The sequence below is a fragment of the Montipora capricornis genome, chromosome 14 (genome assembly GCF_036669925.1).
Source record: "Montipora capricornis isolate CH-2021 chromosome 14, ASM3666992v2, whole genome shotgun sequence".
NCBI lineage: Eukaryota > Metazoa > Cnidaria > Anthozoa > Scleractinia > Acroporidae > Montipora > Montipora capricornis.
The window spans coordinates 38,557,086-38,575,730 of NC_090896.1; the positions used below are offsets into that span (position 1 = coordinate 38,557,086).

Genomic DNA, 18,645 nt, shown 5'->3' on the forward strand with positions numbered 1-18,645 from the left:
CCTCTAACTTGCAGCAATACCGTATCTCTTTTCATGTATAACCACAGTGTGTGACAAAGAACTCGGCATGAAAACCAAGGAAATTTCGGATGAACGAATCATGGCATCTACCCGTTTGAGTGAAAATCACATTCCCGCTTTCGCGCGATTGGACAGCGCCAGGGCGTGGTGCCCAGCTCCCGGGGACAAATCGCCATATTTGCAAATCATTTTTGACGAAGAAAAGTTGGTAACTGCAGTGAGTACCCAAGGAAGTTCACGTGATCTGATATGGGCACAAAAGTACGAGATCGAGTACACGAATCATGAAGCCGCTTGGGTTTCATATAAGCAGGTCAGCTATAGAGGATATAACATGACCGCGCGGGGATAAGATTTTATCTTCCAGTGCTGATGGCATCTGGAACGAGCAGTGAGGGATCAAATCAGCACAAGAAGGCTGTATCCCCGCTTGGTCATGTTACCACCTGTTTATCAGTTATCAGTAGATAATAAAAGTCCAAATTGAGCCATCTCAGTTTTTTTATTCATTTTGAAAACACCGAAAAAAGTGATCGCCTTGACTAAAAAAAGGGCGTCGGTAGTTTCACTGTCTTCGTACCTAAATCGCGAAGACTATTTTTTTTAAACTGATTGAAATTTAAATTTTAATGACACCAATGGCGGCAACACTTCGCGCATGAACAGGATGCACTCATATTGTTGACTGACACGTCCTTAACCATGACGACATCAATATCCTTACAACAGTATCTTCACCAAGATATCAAATTTTAGAAAAAAGAAAAATCCCGGAATTTCATCGATTTCTGTGTACTATAATAGAAACCTCAACTACAGAGAAATAAGGTCCTGTTCGTTTTGTCTTGTTCTCTTTAGGAACTTGCAGGAAATAGAAACGGCCAGTCCCGGCAAAAAAACTTCTTACAACCACCGATCATAACACGAGGACTGCGGATTTATCCGAAGGAGCCATTAGTAGTAATACCTGACCCAACAGTTGGTGTCGTTCCCTGTCTCAGATTAGAGTTGTACGGATGCTCAGCACCAGGTAAACAGTCAACTGTAATTTGTCACTTTGATCAGTTACGACTCGTTCGTCCGCAAATGAGAATCAATGCAAGGACATTTACGCAAGGCCCGCATTCAGCTAGAGTCTCGGGTCTCCCCTAAGTCAAGCTCAGAAAGGAAAGGAAAGACGTTTCATTGTATATACACGTTGCTGGCCCATAAGAATTGCTTGAGCCAATATAAGACAGATTCTTGCCCTTTTTACACCGAATAAGCAGCTTTTAGCTTCGTTGTGTTAATTTGACTCTTGATCGTAATGCAATACTTGATTTTTCCCTTTTCTTGGTTTTTTTTTTTTCTGCATTTGACTTGCACTGCACCGGATTCTATTCTCAATAGAAAACCAGTGTCACAGACTCATAGCGTCCGAAAGAGAAGGAACATTTTACTCAAGCTTGATTTTCTTTGTGGTTTCGTCGACGTATGAGAAGACAGTTTATGAGAACGTAACTAACTGTTTCCTCTTTCTATCTTTTTAAAAACAAATGCCGCCAGAGTCGTGCTCCGGACCTGCTGCACCATCTAATGGTAAAAGTCTCGTTTATGATTCAAATGCGAAATATATGTCCGAAGTAGAAATTCTTCTAAAGTCTACTAAGCTTAGAGGCTTCTTGTATGTCGCGGAATAAAGCTTTTTTAAGCACAGGTAAAAAAAAATTGTGTTTTTTTTTATCATCATCTTAAACATAGCACCATGCGTAGATCCCGGTGTACCATCTAATGGTAGACGTTCAAGTTCCGATTTTAGTCATGAGAGGACGGTGACATTCAAGTGCAATCCTAAATACAGTTTAGTGGGAAATGAAACAATCCGCTGTCAGGAAGGAAAGTGGAGTGGACATTTACCCGAATGCAAAGGTAGTAATCAAGTCAAAATAGCTTTGCATTGCACAGTACGTTCAAAAAAGAAATTCTTCAAAAGTCTGCTAAGCTTAGAGTCTTCTTCAAGTATAAGGAAGGAATACGTTTTTGCAAACGTTGGCCGTGTAGCACTTGTATTTCAACAGGCTTAACTGATTAGAGTGTAATGTAAAGTGCTTATTTTCTACCCCATATGAACCATGTGAGCGTTAGCCTTACTAGTAGCAATGGGCCCACATAAGGACAGAGATAAACTCTGAGCAGGGTGGGAATTGGTTAGAGCCTTCTTGTCTATCCCGAAATAAAGCTCTTTTAAGCACAAGTAAAAAATAGTTATTATTATTATTTTTTTCATCTTAAACATAGCACAATGCGTAGATCCCGGTGTACCATCTAATGGAAGACGTTCAAGTTCCGATTTTAGTCACGAAAGAACGGTGACATTCAAGTGCAATCCTAAATACAGTTTGGTGGGAAATGAAACAATCCGCTGTCAGGACGGAAAGTGGAGCGGACATTTACCCCAATGCAAAGGTAGTGATCTAAATAGCTTTCGTTGCCTTACACAGTACGTTCAAGGTAGAAATTCTTCTAAAGTCTTCTAAGGTTAGAGTCTTCTTGATGTCCCGTAATAAGGTTCTCCTAAGCACAAGTCAAATATATTTCGTTTTTTTTTTTTTTTATGATCTTATACATAGCACCTTGTGTGGATCCAGGTATGCCATCTAATGGTACACGTTTAGGTTCCAATTTTGGTCACGACAAGACGGTGACGTTCCAGTGCAATCCTAAATACAGTTTGGTGGGAAATGAAACAATCCACTGTCAGGCAGAAGAGTGCAGTGAACTTTTACCCCAGTGCAAATGTAGTGATCAAGTCAAAATAGCTTTCACTGCCTTACACAGTACTTTCAAAGTAGAAATTCTTCTAAAATCGTCCAAGGTTAGAGTCTTCTTGTATGTGTCGGAATTAAGATCTTGTAAGCACAAGTCAACTATATTTCGTTTTTTTTATGATCTTATACATAGCACCGTGCGTGGATCCAGGTATGCCATCTAATGGCAGACGTTTAGGTTCCGATTTTGGTCACGAAAAGACGGTAACATTCCAATGCAATCCTAAATACAGTTTGGTGGGAAATGAAACAATCCGCTGTCAGGACGGAGTGTGGAGTGGACATTTACCCCAATGCAAAGGTAGCATTTATTGCAAATGTCATTTATTGCATAACCTGTACGTTATGCAATAAATTTTACCTTGGTGAGACAGGTAGACGACTAGGTGACCGATTCCGCGAACACCGTCGCGATGTTGAGAAGAATGACAAGGATGCATCTAAGCCAGTCGCTCGCCATTTTAATCTGCCTAACCACTCCAAAAAGCACATGGCTATCTGCGGCCTTTCCCTACATCTAGGTACGACGGAAAGCTGCAAGAATCTGGAACAAAAATTCATCTTTCAAATAGTCACCCTTAATCCTGACTTTATTAACGAACGCTTTTCATTTAATTAATATATTCCTATTTTTCACGTTGCCATGTTACCACCAATAGCGTAGCTCCTACTCTACTATAAAAACTACACGTAACCCATAATCCCTCGATTCGCTCTGACGAAGGGCTAACGCTCGAAACGTCAGCTTTTAGAATCTCTGTACGGTGGCCAATTTACATTATCAACTCCGTTGATAAAACCAAATTTTTGTATACTACTTCCCCACCGACGCAGCACCAAAGTTTCTTTAGAAACTACCCCTTCAAAATACCTTTGCCGTATTTACAGAATATTGTCGCAGTAGAAATTATTCTAAAGTCTCCTAAGCTTAGAGGCTTCTTGTATGTTCCCGGGAATAAAGCTCTTGTAAGCACAAGTAAAAAATAAAAAAAAATTATCATCATCTTAAACAAAGCACCATGCGTGGTTCCCGGTGTAATAATTAATGGTAGACGTTTAGGTTCCGATTCCGGTGACATTCCACTGTAATCCTAAATACAGTTTGGAGGGAAATGAAATTATCCGATGTGATGACGGAGTGCGGAGTAGACATATGCCGCAATGCAAAGGTAGTAATTAAATGAAAATAGTTTTTTTTGTCATTGACTAATATGTTCAAAAGTTGTTTCTTCCCGCTATGTTGTGTTTGGAGTGCCTCTAAGTTGCCCTAATTTATCGTTGAAGAATATACTAAATACAGTTTGGCGGGAAATGAAACAATCCTTTGTCAGGATGGAGTGTGCAATGGACATTTACCCCAAAGCAAATGGAGTGATCAAGTCAAAATGGCTTTTAGCGCCTTACACAGTACTTTGAAAGTAGAAATTCTTTTAAAGTCTTCTAAGGTTAGAGTCTTCTTATATGTCCCGGTATAAAGATCTTGTAAGCACAACTCAAATATATTTCGGTTTTTTATGATCTTATACATAGCACCGTGCGTGGATCCAGGTATGCCATCTAATGGTAGACGTTTGGGTTCCGATTTTGGTCATAAAAAAACGGTGATATTCCAGTGCAATCCTAAATACAGTGAAGTCAAAATAAAGAGAAATTCCTCAAGAGTCTACTAAGCTTACAGTCTTCTTCAAGTCCAAGGAACGATTACGTTTTTGCAAACGTAGGCCGTGTAGCACTTTTATTGAACATTAGAGTCTAATGTAAAGTGCTTGTTTTCTACCTAATATGAATCATGTTTGCGTTAGCTTTACTAATGGCAATGGGCCCATATAAGGACCGAGAAAAAACTCAGTGGGGTGGACATTTATCCCAAAAGGTAGTGATCAAGTCAAAATAGCTTTCATTTCCTTACAAGGTACTTACAAAGTAGAAATTCTTCTAAAGTCCTCTAAGCTTAGAGTTTGTATGTCCGGTAATAAGGTTCTTGTAAGCACTAGTCAAATATATTTCGGTTTTTTCATGATCTTATACATAGCACCGTGCGTGGAACCAGGTATGCCATCTAATGGTAGACGTTTAGGTTCCGATTTCGGTCACAAAAAGACGGTGACATTCCAGTGCAATCGTAAATACATTTTGGTGGGAAATGAAACAATCCGCTGTCAGGACGGAGTGTGGAGTAGACATTTACCCCAATGCAAAGGTAGTAGGCAAGTCGAAATACCTTTGCCTTATTTACAGAATCTGTTCAAGGTAGAAATTATTCTAAAATCTCCTAAGCTTAGAGGCTTCTTTTATGTCCTGGAATAAAGCTCTTGTAAGCACAAGTAAAAAAAAATTAAATCTCTTATCATCATCTTAAACAAAGCACCATGTGTGGATCCCGGTGTACCATCTAATGGTAGACGATCAAGTTCCGATTTTGGTCACGAAAAGACGGTGATATTCCAGTGCAATCCTAAATACAGTTTGGTGGGAAATGAAACAATCCGCTGTCAGAATGGAGTGTGGAATGGACATTTACCCCAATGCAAAGGTAGTAATCAAGTCAAAATAGCTTTGCATTGCATAGTACGTTCAAAAGAGAAATTCTTCAAAAGTCTTCTAAACTTAGAGTCTTCTTCAAAACCAAGGAAGGATTACGTTTTTGCAAACTTGGCCGTGTAGCACTTTTATTTGAACAGACTTGACTGATTAGAGTGTAATGTAAAGTGCCTATTTGCTATCCCATATGAACCATGTAAGCATTAGCCTTACTGATGGCAATGGGCCCACAAAAAGACAAAGATAAACTCTGAGCAGGGTGGGAATTGGTTAGAGCTTTCTTGTATGTCCCGAAATAAAGCTCTTTTAAGCACAAGTAAAAAAATACTTATTTTTCTATCCTCATCTTAAACATAGCACCATGCGTAGATCCCGTTGTACCATCTAATGGTAGACGTTCAAGTTCCGATTTTAGTCACGCGATAACGGTGACATTCAAGTGCAATCCTAAATACAGTTTGGTGGGAAATGAAACAATCCGCTGTCAGGACGGACAGTGAAGTGGTCATTTACCCCAATGCAAATGTAGTGATCAAGTAAAAATAGCTTTCACTGCCTTACACAGTACTTTCAAAGTAGGAATTCTTTTAAAGTCTTCTAAGCTTAGAGTCTTCTTTTATATCCCGAAATAATGTCCTTGTAAGCGCAAGTCAAGTATATTTCGGTTTTTTTTATGCCCTTATACATAGCACCGTGCGTGGATCCAGGAATGCCATCTAACGGTAGACGTTTAGGTTCCGATTTTGGTCATGAAAAGACGGTGACATTCCAGTGCAATCCTAAATACAGTTTGGTGGGAAATGAAACAATCCGCTGTCAGGACGGAGTGTGGAGTGGACATTTACCCCAATGCAAAGGTAGTTATCAAGTCAAAATAGCTTTGCATTACACAGTACGTTCAAAAGAGAAATTCCTCAAGAGTCTGCTAAGCTTACAGTCTTCTTCAAGTAGAAGGAAGGATTACGTTTTTTGCAAACGTTGACCGTGTAGCACTTATATTTGAACAGACTTAACTGATTAAAGTGTAATGTAAAGTGCTTATTTTCTACCCCATATGAACCATGTGAACGTTAGCCTTACTAATAGCAATGGGCCCACATAAGGACAAAGATAAACTCTGAGCAGGGTGGGAATTGGTTAGAGCCTTCTTGTATGTCCCGAAATAAAGCTCTTTTAAGCACAAGTAAAAAATAGTTAATTTTTTTATCATCATCTTAAACATAGCACCATGCGTAAATCCCGGTGTACCATTTAATGGTAGACGTTCAAGTTCCGATTTTGGTCACGAAAAAACAGTGACATTTCAGTGCAATCCTAAATACAGTTTGGTGGGAATAAAACAATCCGCTGTCAGGACGGAAAGTGGAGTGGACATTTACCCCAATGCAAAGGTAGTTATCAAGTCAAAATAGCTTTCATTTCCTTACACAGTACTTACAAAGTAGAAATTCTTCTAAAATCGTCCAAGGTTAGAGTCTTCTTGTATGTGTCGGAATTAAGATCTTGTAAGCACAAGTCAAATATATTTCGTTTTTTTTATGATCCTGCATATAGCACGGTGCGTGGATGCAGGTGGGTCATCTAATGGCAGACGTTTAGGTTCCGATTTTGGTCACGAAAAGACGGTAACATTCCAGTGCAATCCTAAATACAGTTTGGTGGGGAATGAAACAATCCGCTGTCAGGACGGAGTGTGGAGTGGACATTTACCCCAATGCAAAGGTAGTAGGCAAGTCGAAATAGCTTCGCCTTATATACAGAATAGGTTGAAAGTAGAAATTTTTCTTAAGCCTCCTTCTAAGCTTAGAGTGTTGTTGTATGTCCCGGAATAAAGCACAAGTCAAATATAACCGGGTTTAATTTTTTCTTGATCTTATACATAGCACCGTGCGTGGATCCCGGTGTACCACCTAATGGTAGACGTTTAGGTTCCGATTTTGGTCACCAAAAAACGGTGACATTCCACTGTAACCCTAAGTACAGTTTGGAGGGAAATGAAACCATCCGATGTGATGACGGAGTGTGGAGTAGACATATGCCGCAATGCAAAGGTAGTAATTAAATGAAAATAGTTTTTTTTGTCATTGACTGATATGTTCAAAAGTTGTTTCTTCCCGCTATGTTGTGTTTGGAGTGCCTCTAAGTTGCCCTAATTTATCGTTGAAGTATATACTAAAAAAATGCTTATTGCACGTGGTGGAGTGGAACGTATGACCTTCAACAGAAAATTTGCAAAGCAAAAAGCCCAGGAACTGTTTGATTTTCTCTTCTTTTCGCAGCCTCTTGCGATTCTATTGAGTCACCAAGAAATGGTAAAGTACATCACAACGGGACTAAACACGGAGCTGTGGTCTTTTTTTCGTGCAATAATGGATTTGAACTGCAAGGCACCAGGCAACTCAAGTGTGTTGAAGGAAAATGGAATGGAACGTCTCCCATCTGCAAAGGTTTCAAACAATTTAAAGTGCTCACATTGCCGATAAAGATAACTACCTGCTTTAGTTTTTGCCATCCCACACGAGGCATTTGCTTTCAAATTATAGGATCCGCGCGATTTGCTGCGCTTTGCATAATGAATGGCTTAGAAATCAGTGTTGTGGCACGTTCTCAGCTAATCAAATTTCAGTGGTTTTCTTGCGCTTTTACCCGGCATCATTTCTCGCTGTGCGCTATAACTACGTGGTCACGAAAAAACGGTGACATTCCAGTGCAATCCTAAATACAGTTTGGTGGGAAATAAAACAATCCTCTTTCAGGATGGAGTGTGGAATTGACATTTACCCCAATGCAAAGGTAGTAATCAAGTCAAAATAGCTTTGCATTACAGAGTACGTTCAAAACAGAAATTCCTCAAGAGTCTGGTAAGCTTACAGTCTTCTTCAAGTAGATGGAAGGAATACGTTTTTTTGCAAACGTTGACCGTGCAGCACTTTTATTTGAACAGACTTAACTGATTAGAGTCTAGTGTAAAGTGCTTTTTTTCTACCTCATATAAACCATGTTTGCGTTAGCCTTACTAATGGCAATGGGCCCGTATAAGGACCGGGAAAACTTAGTGGGGTGGACATTTACCCCAATGCAATTGTAGTGATCAAGTCAAAATAGCTTTCAGTGCCTTACACAGTACTTTCAAAGTAGAAATTCTTCTAAAGTCTTCTAAGTTTAGAATCTTGTTGTATGTCCCGGAATAATGTTCTTGTAAGCACAAGTCAAATATATTTCGGTTTTTTCATGATCTTATACATAGCACCGTGCGTGGATCCAGGAATGCCATCTAATGGTAGACGTTTAGGTTCCGATTTTGGTCACAAAAAGACGGTGACATTCCAGTGCAATCCTAAATACAGTTTGGTGGGAAATGAAACAATCCGCTGTCAGGACGGAGTGTGGAGTGGACATTTACCCCAATGCAAAGGTAGTTATCAAGTCAAAATAGCTTTGCATTACACAGTACGTTCAAAAGAGAAATTCCTCAAGAGTCTGCTAAGCTTACAGTCTTCTTCAAGTAGAAGGAAGGATTACGTTTTTTGCAAACGTTGACCGTGTAGCACTTATATTTGAACAGACTTAACTGATTAAAGTGTAATGTAAAGTGCTTATTTTCTACCCCATATGAACCATGTGAACGTTAGCCTTACTAATAGCAATGGGCCCACATAAGGACAAAGATAATTTCTGAGCAGGGTGGGAATTGGTTAGAGCCTTCTTGTATGTCCCGAAATAAAGCTCTTTTAAGCACAAGTAAAAAATAGTTAATTTTTTTATCATCATCTTAAACATAGCACCATGCGTAAATCCCGGTGTACCATTTAATGGTAGACGTTCAAGTTCCGATTTTGGTCACGAGAGAACGGTGACATTCAAGTGCAATCCTAAATACAGTTTGGTGGGAAATAAAACAATTCGCTGTCAGGACGGAAAGTGGAGTGCACATTTACCCCAATGCAAAGGTAGTTATCAAGTCAAAATAGCTTTCATTTCCTTAAACAGTACTAAAAAAGTAGAAATTCTTCTAAAATCGTCCAAGGTTAGAGTCTTCTTGTATGTGTCGGAATTAAGATCTTGTAAGCACAAGTCAAATATATTTCGTTTTTTTTATGATCATGTACATAGCACCGTGCGTGGATCCAGGTATGCCATCTAATGGCAGACGTTTAGGTTCCGATTTTGGTCACGAAAAGACGGTAACATTCCAGTGCAATCCTAAATACAGTTTGGTGGGAAATGAAACAATCCGCTGTCAGGACGGAGTGTGGAGTGGACATTTACCCCAATGCAAAGGTAGTAGGCAAGTCGAAATAGCTTCGCCTTATATACAGAATAGGTTCAAAGTAGAAATTTTTCTTAAGTCTCCTTCTAAGCTTAGAGTGTTGTTGTATGTCCCGGAATAAAGCACAAGTCAAATATAACCGGGTTTAATTTTTTCTTGATCTTATACATAGCACCGTGCGTGGATCCCGGTGTACCACCTAATGGTAGACGTTTAGGTTCCGATTTTGGTCACCAAAAAACGGTGACATTCCACTGTAACCCTAAGTACAGTTTGGAGGGAAATGAAACCATCCGATGTGATGACGGAGTGTGGAGTAGACATATGCCGCAATGCAAAGGTAGTAATTAAATGAAAATAGTTTTTTTTGTCATTGACTGATATGTTCAAAAGTTGTTTCTTCCCGCTATGTTGTGTTTGGAGTGCCTCTAAGTTGCCCTAATTTATCGTTGAAGTATATACTAAAAAAATGCTTATTGCACGTGGTGGAGTGGAACGTATGACCTTCAACAGAAAATTTGCAAAGCAAAAAGCCCAGGAACTGTTTGATTTTCTCTTCTTTTCGCAGCCTCTTGCGATTCTATTGAGTCACCAAGAAATGGTAAAGTACATCACAACGGGACTAAACACGGAGCTGTGGTCTTTTTTTCGTGCAATAATGGATTTGAACTGCAAGGCACCAGGCAACTCAAGTGTGTTGAAGGAAAATGGAATGGAACGTCTCCCATCTGCAAAGGTTTCAAACAATTTAAAGTGCTCACATTGCCGATAAAGATAACTACCTGCTTTAGTTTTTGCCATCCCACACGAGGCATTTGCTTTCAAATTATAGGATCCGCGCGATTTGCTGTGCTTTGCATAATGAATGGCTTAGAAATCAGTGTCGTGGCACGTTCTCAGCTAATCAAATTTCAGTGGTTTTCTTGCGCTTTTACCCGGCATCATTTCTCGCTGTGCGCTATAACTACGTGGTCACGAAAAAACGGTGACATTCCAGTGCAATCCTAAATACAGTTTGGTGGGAAATAAAACAATCCTCTTTCAGGATGGAGTGTGGAATTGACATTTACCCCAATGCAAAGGTAGTAATCAAGTCAAAATAGCTTTGCATTACAGAGTACGTTCAAAACAGAAATTCCTCAAGAGTCTGGTAAGCTTACAGTCTTCTTCAAGTAGATGGAAGGAATACGTTTTTTTGCAAACGTTGACCGTGCAGCACTTTTATTTGAACAGACTTAACTGATTAGAGTCTAATGTAAAGTGCTTTTTTTCTACACCATATGAACCATGTTTGCGTTAGATTTACTAATGGCAATGGGCCCGTATAAGGACCGGGAAAACTTAGTGGGGTGGACATTTACCCCAATGCAATTGTAGTGATCAAGTCAAAATAGCTTTCAGTGCCTTACACAGTACTTTCAAAGTAGAAATTCTTCTAAAGTCTTCTAAGTTTAGAATCTTGTTGTATGTCCCGGAATAATGTTCTTGTAAGCACAAGTCAAATATATTTCGGTTTTTTCATGATCTTATACATAGCACCGTGCGTGGATCCAGGAATGCCATCTAATGGTAGACGTTTAGGTTCCGATTTTGGTCACAAAAAGACGGTGACATTCCAGTGCAATCCTAAATACAGTTTGGTGGGAAATGAAACAATCCGCTGTCAGGACGGAGTGTGGAGTGGACATTTACCCCAATGCAAAGGTAGTTATCAAGTCAAAATAGCTTTGCATTACACAGTACGTTCAAAAGAGAAATTCCTCAAGAGTCTGCTAAGCTTACAGTCTTCTTCAAGTAGAAGGAAGGATTACGTTTTTTGCAAACGTTGACCGTGTAGCACTTATATTTGAACAGACAACTGATTAAAGTGTAATGTAAAGTGCTTATTTTCTACCCCATATGAACCATGTGAACGTTAGCCTTACTAATAGCAATGGGCCCACATAAGGACAAAGATAAACTCTGAGCAGGGTGGGAATTGGTTAGAGCCTTCTTGTATGTCCCGAAATAAAGCTCTTTTAAGCACAAGTAAAAAATAGTTAATTTTTTTATCATCATCTTAAACATAGCACCATGCGTAAATCCCGGTGTACCATTTAATGGTAGACGTTCAAGTTCCGATTTTGGTCACGAGAGAACGGTGACATTCAAGTGCAATCCTAAATACAGTTTGGTGGGAAATAAAACAATTCGCTGTCAGGACGGAAAGTGGAGTGGACATTTACCCCAATGCAAAGGTAGTGGTCAAGTCAAAATAGCTTTCATTTCCTTACACAGTACTTACAAAGTAGAAATTCTTCTAAAATCGTCCAAGGTTAGAGTCTTCTTGTATGTGTCGGAATTAAGATCTTGTAAGCACAAGTCAAATATATTTCGTTTTTTTTATGATCATGTAAATAGCACCGTGCGTGGATCCAGGTATGCCATCTAATGGCAGACGTTTAGGTTCCGATTTTGGTCACGAAAAGACGGTAACATTCCAGTGCAATCCTAAATACAGTTTGGTGGGAAATGAAACAATCCGCTGTCAGGACGGAGTGTGGAGTGGACATTTACCCCAATGCAAAGGTAGTAGGCAAGTCGAAATAGCTTCGCCTTATATACAGAATAGGTTCAAAGTAGAAATTTTTCTTAAGTCTCCTTCTAAGCTTAGAGTGTTGTTGTATGTCCCGGAATAAAGCACAAGTCAAATATAATCGGGTTTAATTTTTTCTTGATCTTATACATAGCACCGTGCGTGGATCCCGGTGTACCACCTAATGGTAGACGTTTAGGTTCCGATTTTGGTCACCAAAAAACGGTGATATTCCACTGTAACCCTAAGTACAGTTTGGAGGGAAATGAAACCATCCGATGTGATGACGGAGTGTGGAGTAGACATATGCCGCAATGCAAAGGTAGTAATTAAATGAAAATAGTTTTTTTTTGTCATTGACTGATATGTTCAAAAGTTGTTTCTTCCCGCTATGTTGTGTTTGGAGTGCCTCTAAGTTGCCCTAATTTATCGTTGAAGTATATACTAAAAAAATGCTTATTGCACGTGGTGGAGTGGAACGTATGACCTTCAACAGAAAATTTGCAAAGCAAAAAGCCCAGGAACTGTTTGATTTTCTCTTCTTTTCGCAGCCTCTTGCGATTCTATTGAGTCACCAAGAAATGGTAAAGTACATCACAACGGGACTAAACACGGAGCTGTAGTCTTTTTTTCGTGCAATAATGGATTTGAACTGCAAGGCACCAGGCAACTCAAGTGTGTTGAAGGAAAATGGAATGGAACGTCTCCCATCTGCAAAGGTTTCAAACAATTTAAAGTTATCACATTGCCGATAAAGATAACTACATGATTTAGTTTTTTCAATCCCACACGAGGCATTTGCTTTCAAATTATAGGATCCTCGCGATTTGCTGTGCTTTGCATAATGAATGGCTTAGAAATCAGTGTCGTGGCACGTTCTCAGCTAATCAAATTTCAGTGGTTTTCTTGCGCTTTTACCCGGCATCATTTCTCGCTGTGCGCTATAACTACGTGGTCACGAAAAAACGGTGACATTCCAGTGCAATCCTAAATACAGTTTGGTGGGAAATAAAACAATCCTCTTTCAGGATGGAGTGTGGAATTGACATTTACCCCAATGCAAAGGTAGTAATCAAGTCAAAATAGCTTTGCATTACAGAGTACGTTCAAAACAGAAATTCCTCAAGAGTCTGGTAAGCTTACAGTCTTCTTCAAGTAGATGGAAGGAATACGTTTTTTTGCAAACGTTGACCGTGCAGCACTTTTATTTGAACAGACTTAACTGATTAGAGTCTAATGTAAAGTGCTTTTTTTCTACACCATATGAACCATGTTTGCGTTAGATTTACTAATGGCAATGGGCCCGTATAAGGACCGGGAAAACTTAGTGGGGTGGACATTTACCCCAATGCAATTGTAGTGATCAAGTCAAAATAGCTTTCAGTGCCTTACACAGTACTTTCAAAGTAGAAATTCTTCTAAAGTCTTCTAAGTTTAGAGTCTTGTTGTATGTCCCGGAATAATGTTCTTGTAAGCACAAGTCAAATATATTTCGGTTTTTTCATGATCTTATACATAGCACCGTGCGTGGATCCAGGAATGCCATCTAATGGTAGACGTTTAGGTTCCGATTTTGGTCACAAAAAGACGGTGACATTCCAGTGCAATCCTAAATACAGTTTGGTGGGAAATGAAACAATCCGCTGTCAGGACGGAGTGTGGAGTGGACATTTACCCCAATGCAAAGGTAGTTATCAAGTCAAAATAGCTTTGCATTACACAGTACGTTCAAAAGAGAAATTCCTCAAGAGTCTGCTAAGCTTACAGTCTTCTTCAAGTAGAAGGAAGGATTACGTTTTTTGCAAACGTTGACCGTGTAGCACTTATATTTGAACAGACTTAACTGATTAAAGTGTAATGTAAAGTGCTTATTTTCTACCCCATATGAACCATGTGAACGTTAGCCTTACTAATAGCAATGGGCCCACATAAGGACAAAGATAAACTCTGAGCAGGGTGGGAATTGGTTAGAGCCTTCTTGTATGTCCCGAAATAAAGCTCTTTTAAGCACAAGTAAAAAATAGTTAATTTTTTTATCATCATCTTAAACATAGCACCATGCGTAAATCCCGGTGTACCATTTAATGGTAGACGTTCAAGTTCCGATTTTGGTCACGAGAGAACGGTGACATTCAAGTGCAATCCTAAATACAGTTTGGTGGGAAATAAAACAATTCGCTGTCAGGACGGAAAGTGGAGTGGACATTTACCCCAATGCAAAGGTAGTGATCAAGTCAAAATAGCTTTCATTTCCTTACACAGTACTTACAAAGTAGAAATTCTTCTAAAATCGTCCAAGGTTAGAGTCTTCTTGTATGTGTCGGAATTAAGATCTTGTAAGCACAAGTCAAATATATTTCGTTTTTTTTATGATCATGTACATAGCACCGTGCGTGGATCCAGGTATGCCATCTAATGGCAGACGTTTAGGTTCCGATTTTGGTCACGAAAAGACGGTAACATTCCAGTGCAATCCTAAATACAGTTTGGTGGGAAATGAAACAATCCGCTGTCAGGACGGAGTGTGGAGTGGACATTTACCCCAATGCAAAGGTAGTTATCAAGTCAAAATAGCTTTGCATTACACAGTACGTTCAAAAGAGAAATTCCTCAAGAGTCTGCTAAGCTTACAGTCTTCTTCAAGTAGAAGGAAGGATTACGTTTTTTGCAAACGTTGACCGTGTAGCACTTATATTTGAACAGAGTTAACTGATTAAAGTGTAATGTAAAGTGCTTATTTTCTACCCCATATGAACCATGTGAACGTTAGCCTTACTAATAGCAATGGGCCCACATAAGGACAAAGATAAACTCTGAGCAGGGTGGGAATTGGTTAGAGCCTTCTTGTATGTCCCGAAATAAAGCTCTTTTAAGCACAAGTAAAAAATAGTTAATTTTTTTATCATCATCTTAAACATAGCACCATGCGTAAATCCCGGTGTACCATTTAATGGTAGACGTTCAAGTTCCGATTTTGGTCACGAGAGAACGGTGACATTCAAGTGCAATCCTAAATACAGTTTGGTGGGAAATAAAACAATTCGCTGTCAGGACGGAAAGTGGAGTGGACATTTACCCCAATGCAAAGGTAGTGATCAAGTCAAAATAGCTTTCATTTCCTTACACAGTACTTACAAAGTAGAAATTCTTCTAAAATCGTCCAAGGTTAGAGTCTTCTTGTATGTGTCGGAATTAAGATCTTGTAAGCACAAGTCAAATATATTTCTTTTTTTTTATGATCATGTACATAGCACCGTGCGTGGATCCAGGTATGCCATCTAATGGCAGACGTTTAGGTTCCGATTTTGGTCACGAAAAGACGGTAACATTCCAGTGCAATCCTAAATACAGTTTGGTGGGAAATGAAACAATCCGCTGTCAGGACGGAGTGTGGAGTGGACATTTACCCCAATGCAAAGGTAGTAGGCAAGTCGAAATAGCTTCGCCTTATATACAGAATAGGTTCAAAGTAGAAATTTTTCTTAAGTCTCCTTCTAAGCTTAGAGTGTTGTTGTATGTCCCGGAATAAAGCACAAGTCAAATATAACCGGGTTTAATTTTTTCTTGATCTTATACATAGCACCGTGCGTGGATCCTGGTGTACCACCTAATGGTAGACGTTTAGGTTCCAATTTTGGTCACCAAAAAACGGTGACATTCCACTGTAATCCTAAGTACAGTTTGGAGGGAAATGAAACCATCCGATGTGATGACGGAGTGTGGAGTAGACATATGCCGCAATGCAAAGGTAGTAATTAAATGAAAATAGTTTTTTTTGTCATTGACTGATATGTTCAAAAGTTGTTTCTTCCCGCTATGTTGTGTTTGGAGTGCCTCTAAGTTGCCCTAATTTATCGTTGAAGTATATACTAAAAAAATGCTTATTGCACGTGGTGGAGTGGAACGTATGACCTTCAACAGAAAATTTGCAAAGCAAAAAGCCCAGGAACTGTTTGATTTTCTCTTCTTTTCGCAGCCTCTTGCGATTCTATTGAGTCACCAAGAAATGGTAAAGTACATCACAACGGGACTAAACACGGAGCTGTGGTCTTTTTTTCGTGCAATAATGGATTTGAACTGCAAGGCACCAGGCAACTCAAGTGTGTTGAAGGAAAATGGAATGGAACGTCTCCCATCTGCAAAGGTTTCAAACAATTTAAAGTGCTCACATTGCCGATAAAGATAACTACCTGCTTTAGTTTTTGCCATCCCACACGAGGCATTTGCTTTCAAATTATAGGATCCGCGCGATTTGCTGCGCTTTGCATAATGAATGGCTTAGAAATCAGTGTCGTGGCACGTTCTCAGCTAATCAAATTTTAGTGGTTTTCTTGCGCTTTTACCCGGCATCATTTCTCGCTGTGCGCTAAAACTACGTGGTCACGAAAAAACGGTGACATTCCAGTGCAATCCTAAATACAGTTTGGTGGGAAATAAAACAATCCTCTTTCAGGATGGAGTGTGGAATTGACATTTACCCCAATGCAAAGGTAGTAATCAAGTCAAAATAGCTTTGCATTACAGAGTACGTTCAAAACAGAAATTCCTCAAGAGTCTGGTAAGCTTACAGTCTTCTTCAAGTAGATGGAAGGAATACGTTTTTTTGCAAACGTTGACCGTGCAGCACTTTTATTTGAACAGACTTAACTGATTAGAGTCTAATGTAAAGTGCTTTTTTTCTACACCATATGAACCATGTTTGCGTTAGATTTACTAATGGCAATGGGCCCGTATAAGGACCGGGAAAACTTAGTGGGGTGGACATTTACCCCAATGCAATTGTAGTGATCAAGTCAAAATAGCTTTCAGTGCCTTACACAGTACTTTCAAAGTAGAAATTCTTCTAAAGTCTTCTAAGTTTAGAATCTTGTTGTATGTCCCGGAATAATGTTCTTGTAAGCACAAGTCAAATATATTTCGGTTTTTTCATGATCTTATACATAGCACCGTGCGTGGATCCAGGAATGCCATCTAATGGTAGACGTTTAGGTTCCGATTTTGGTCACAAAAAGACGGTGACATTCCAGTGCAATCCTAAATACAGTTTGGTGGGAAATGAAACAATCCGCTGTCAGGACGGAGTGTGGAGTGGACATTTACCCCAATGCAAAGGTAGTTATCAAGTCAAAATAGCTTTGCATTACACAGTACGTTCAAAAGAGAAATTCCTCAAGAGTCTGCTAAGCTTACAGTCTTCTTCAAGTAGAAGGAAGGATTACGTTTTTTGCAAACGTTGACCGTGTAGCACTTATATTTGAACAGAGTTAACTGATTAAAGTGTAATGTAAAGTGCTTATTTTCTACCCCATATGAACCATGTGAACGTTAGCCTTACTAATAGCAATGGGCCCACATAAGGACAAAGATAAACTCTGAGCAGGGTGGGAATTGGTTAGAGCCTTCTTGTATGTCCCGAAATAAAGCTCTTTTAAGCACAAGTAAAAAATAGTTGATTTTTTTATCATCATCTTAAACATAGCACCATGCGTAAATCCCAGTGTACCATTTAATGGTAGACGTTCTAGTTCCGATTTTGGTCACGAGAGAACGGTGACATTCAAGTGCAATCCTAAATACAGTTTGGTGGGAAATAAAACAATTCGCTGTCAGGACGGAAAGTGGAGTGGACATTTACCCCAATGCAAAGGTAGTGATCAAGTCAAAATAGCTTTCATTTCCTTACACAGTACTTACAAAGTAGAAATTCTTTTAAAATCGTCCAAGGTTAGAGTCTTTTTGTATGTGTCGGAATTAAGATCTTGTAAGCACAAGTCAAATATATTTCGTTTTTTTTATGATCATGTACATAGCACCGTGCGTGGATCCAGGTATGCCATCTAATGGCAGACGTTTAGGTTCCGATTTTGGTCACGAAAAGACGGTAACATTCCAGTGCAATCCTAAATACAGTTTGGTGGGAAATGAAACAATCCGCTGTCAGGACGGAGTGTGGAGTGGACATTTACCCCAATGCAAAGGTAGTAGGCAAGTCGAAATAGCTTCGCCTTATATACAGAATAGGTTCAAAGTAGAAATTTTTCTTAAGTCTCCTTCTAAGCTTAGAGTGTTGTTGTATGTCCCGGAATAAAGCACAAGTCAAATATAACCGGGTTTAATTTTTTCTTGATCTTATACATAGCACCGTGCGTGGATCCCGGTGTACCACCTAATGGTAGACGTTTAGGTTCCGATTTTGGTCACCAAAAAACGGTGACATTCCACTGTAATCCTAAGTACAGTTTGGAGGGAAATGAAACCATCCGATGTGATGACGGAGTGTGGAGTAGACATATGCCGCAATGCAAAGGTAGTAATTAAATGAAAAAAGTATATTTATTACATTGACTGATATGTTCAAAAGTTGTTTCTTCCCGCTATGTTGTGTTTGGAGTGCCTCTAAGTTGCCCTAATTTATCGTTGAAGTATATACT

General features: G+C 39.3%; 1 protein-coding gene across 1 annotated transcript in view; it reads left to right on the forward strand.

Moving 5' to 3' along the window:
* The window catches only part of LOC138032569 (complement receptor type 1-like), a 64,452-nt gene that overhangs the window by 16,856 nt on the left and 28,951 nt on the right, over positions 1–18,645 (forward strand). Inside the window, exons 4-27 of the mRNA XM_068880275.1 lie at positions 48–334; positions 880–1,051; positions 1,762–1,929; positions 2,299–2,466; positions 2,962–3,129; positions 5,194–5,361; positions 9,483–9,650; positions 9,812–9,979; positions 10,208–10,375; positions 11,176–11,343; positions 11,709–11,876; positions 12,040–12,207; positions 12,369–12,536; positions 12,766–12,933; positions 13,734–13,901; positions 14,269–14,436; positions 14,600–14,767; positions 15,135–15,302; positions 15,466–15,633; positions 15,795–15,962; positions 16,191–16,358; positions 17,159–17,326; positions 18,025–18,192; positions 18,354–18,521. Coding sequence (XP_068736376.1) covers positions 48–334; positions 880–1,051; positions 1,762–1,929; positions 2,299–2,466; positions 2,962–3,129; positions 5,194–5,361; positions 9,483–9,650; positions 9,812–9,979; positions 10,208–10,375; positions 11,176–11,343; positions 11,709–11,876; positions 12,040–12,207; positions 12,369–12,536; positions 12,766–12,933; positions 13,734–13,901; positions 14,269–14,436; positions 14,600–14,767; positions 15,135–15,302; positions 15,466–15,633; positions 15,795–15,962; positions 16,191–16,358; positions 17,159–17,326; positions 18,025–18,192; positions 18,354–18,521 — 4,155 coding nt within the window. The remainder of the gene's footprint in view (positions 1–47; positions 335–879; positions 1,052–1,761; positions 1,930–2,298; positions 2,467–2,961; positions 3,130–5,193; positions 5,362–9,482; positions 9,651–9,811; positions 9,980–10,207; positions 10,376–11,175; positions 11,344–11,708; positions 11,877–12,039; positions 12,208–12,368; positions 12,537–12,765; positions 12,934–13,733; positions 13,902–14,268; positions 14,437–14,599; positions 14,768–15,134; positions 15,303–15,465; positions 15,634–15,794; positions 15,963–16,190; positions 16,359–17,158; positions 17,327–18,024; positions 18,193–18,353; positions 18,522–18,645) is intronic.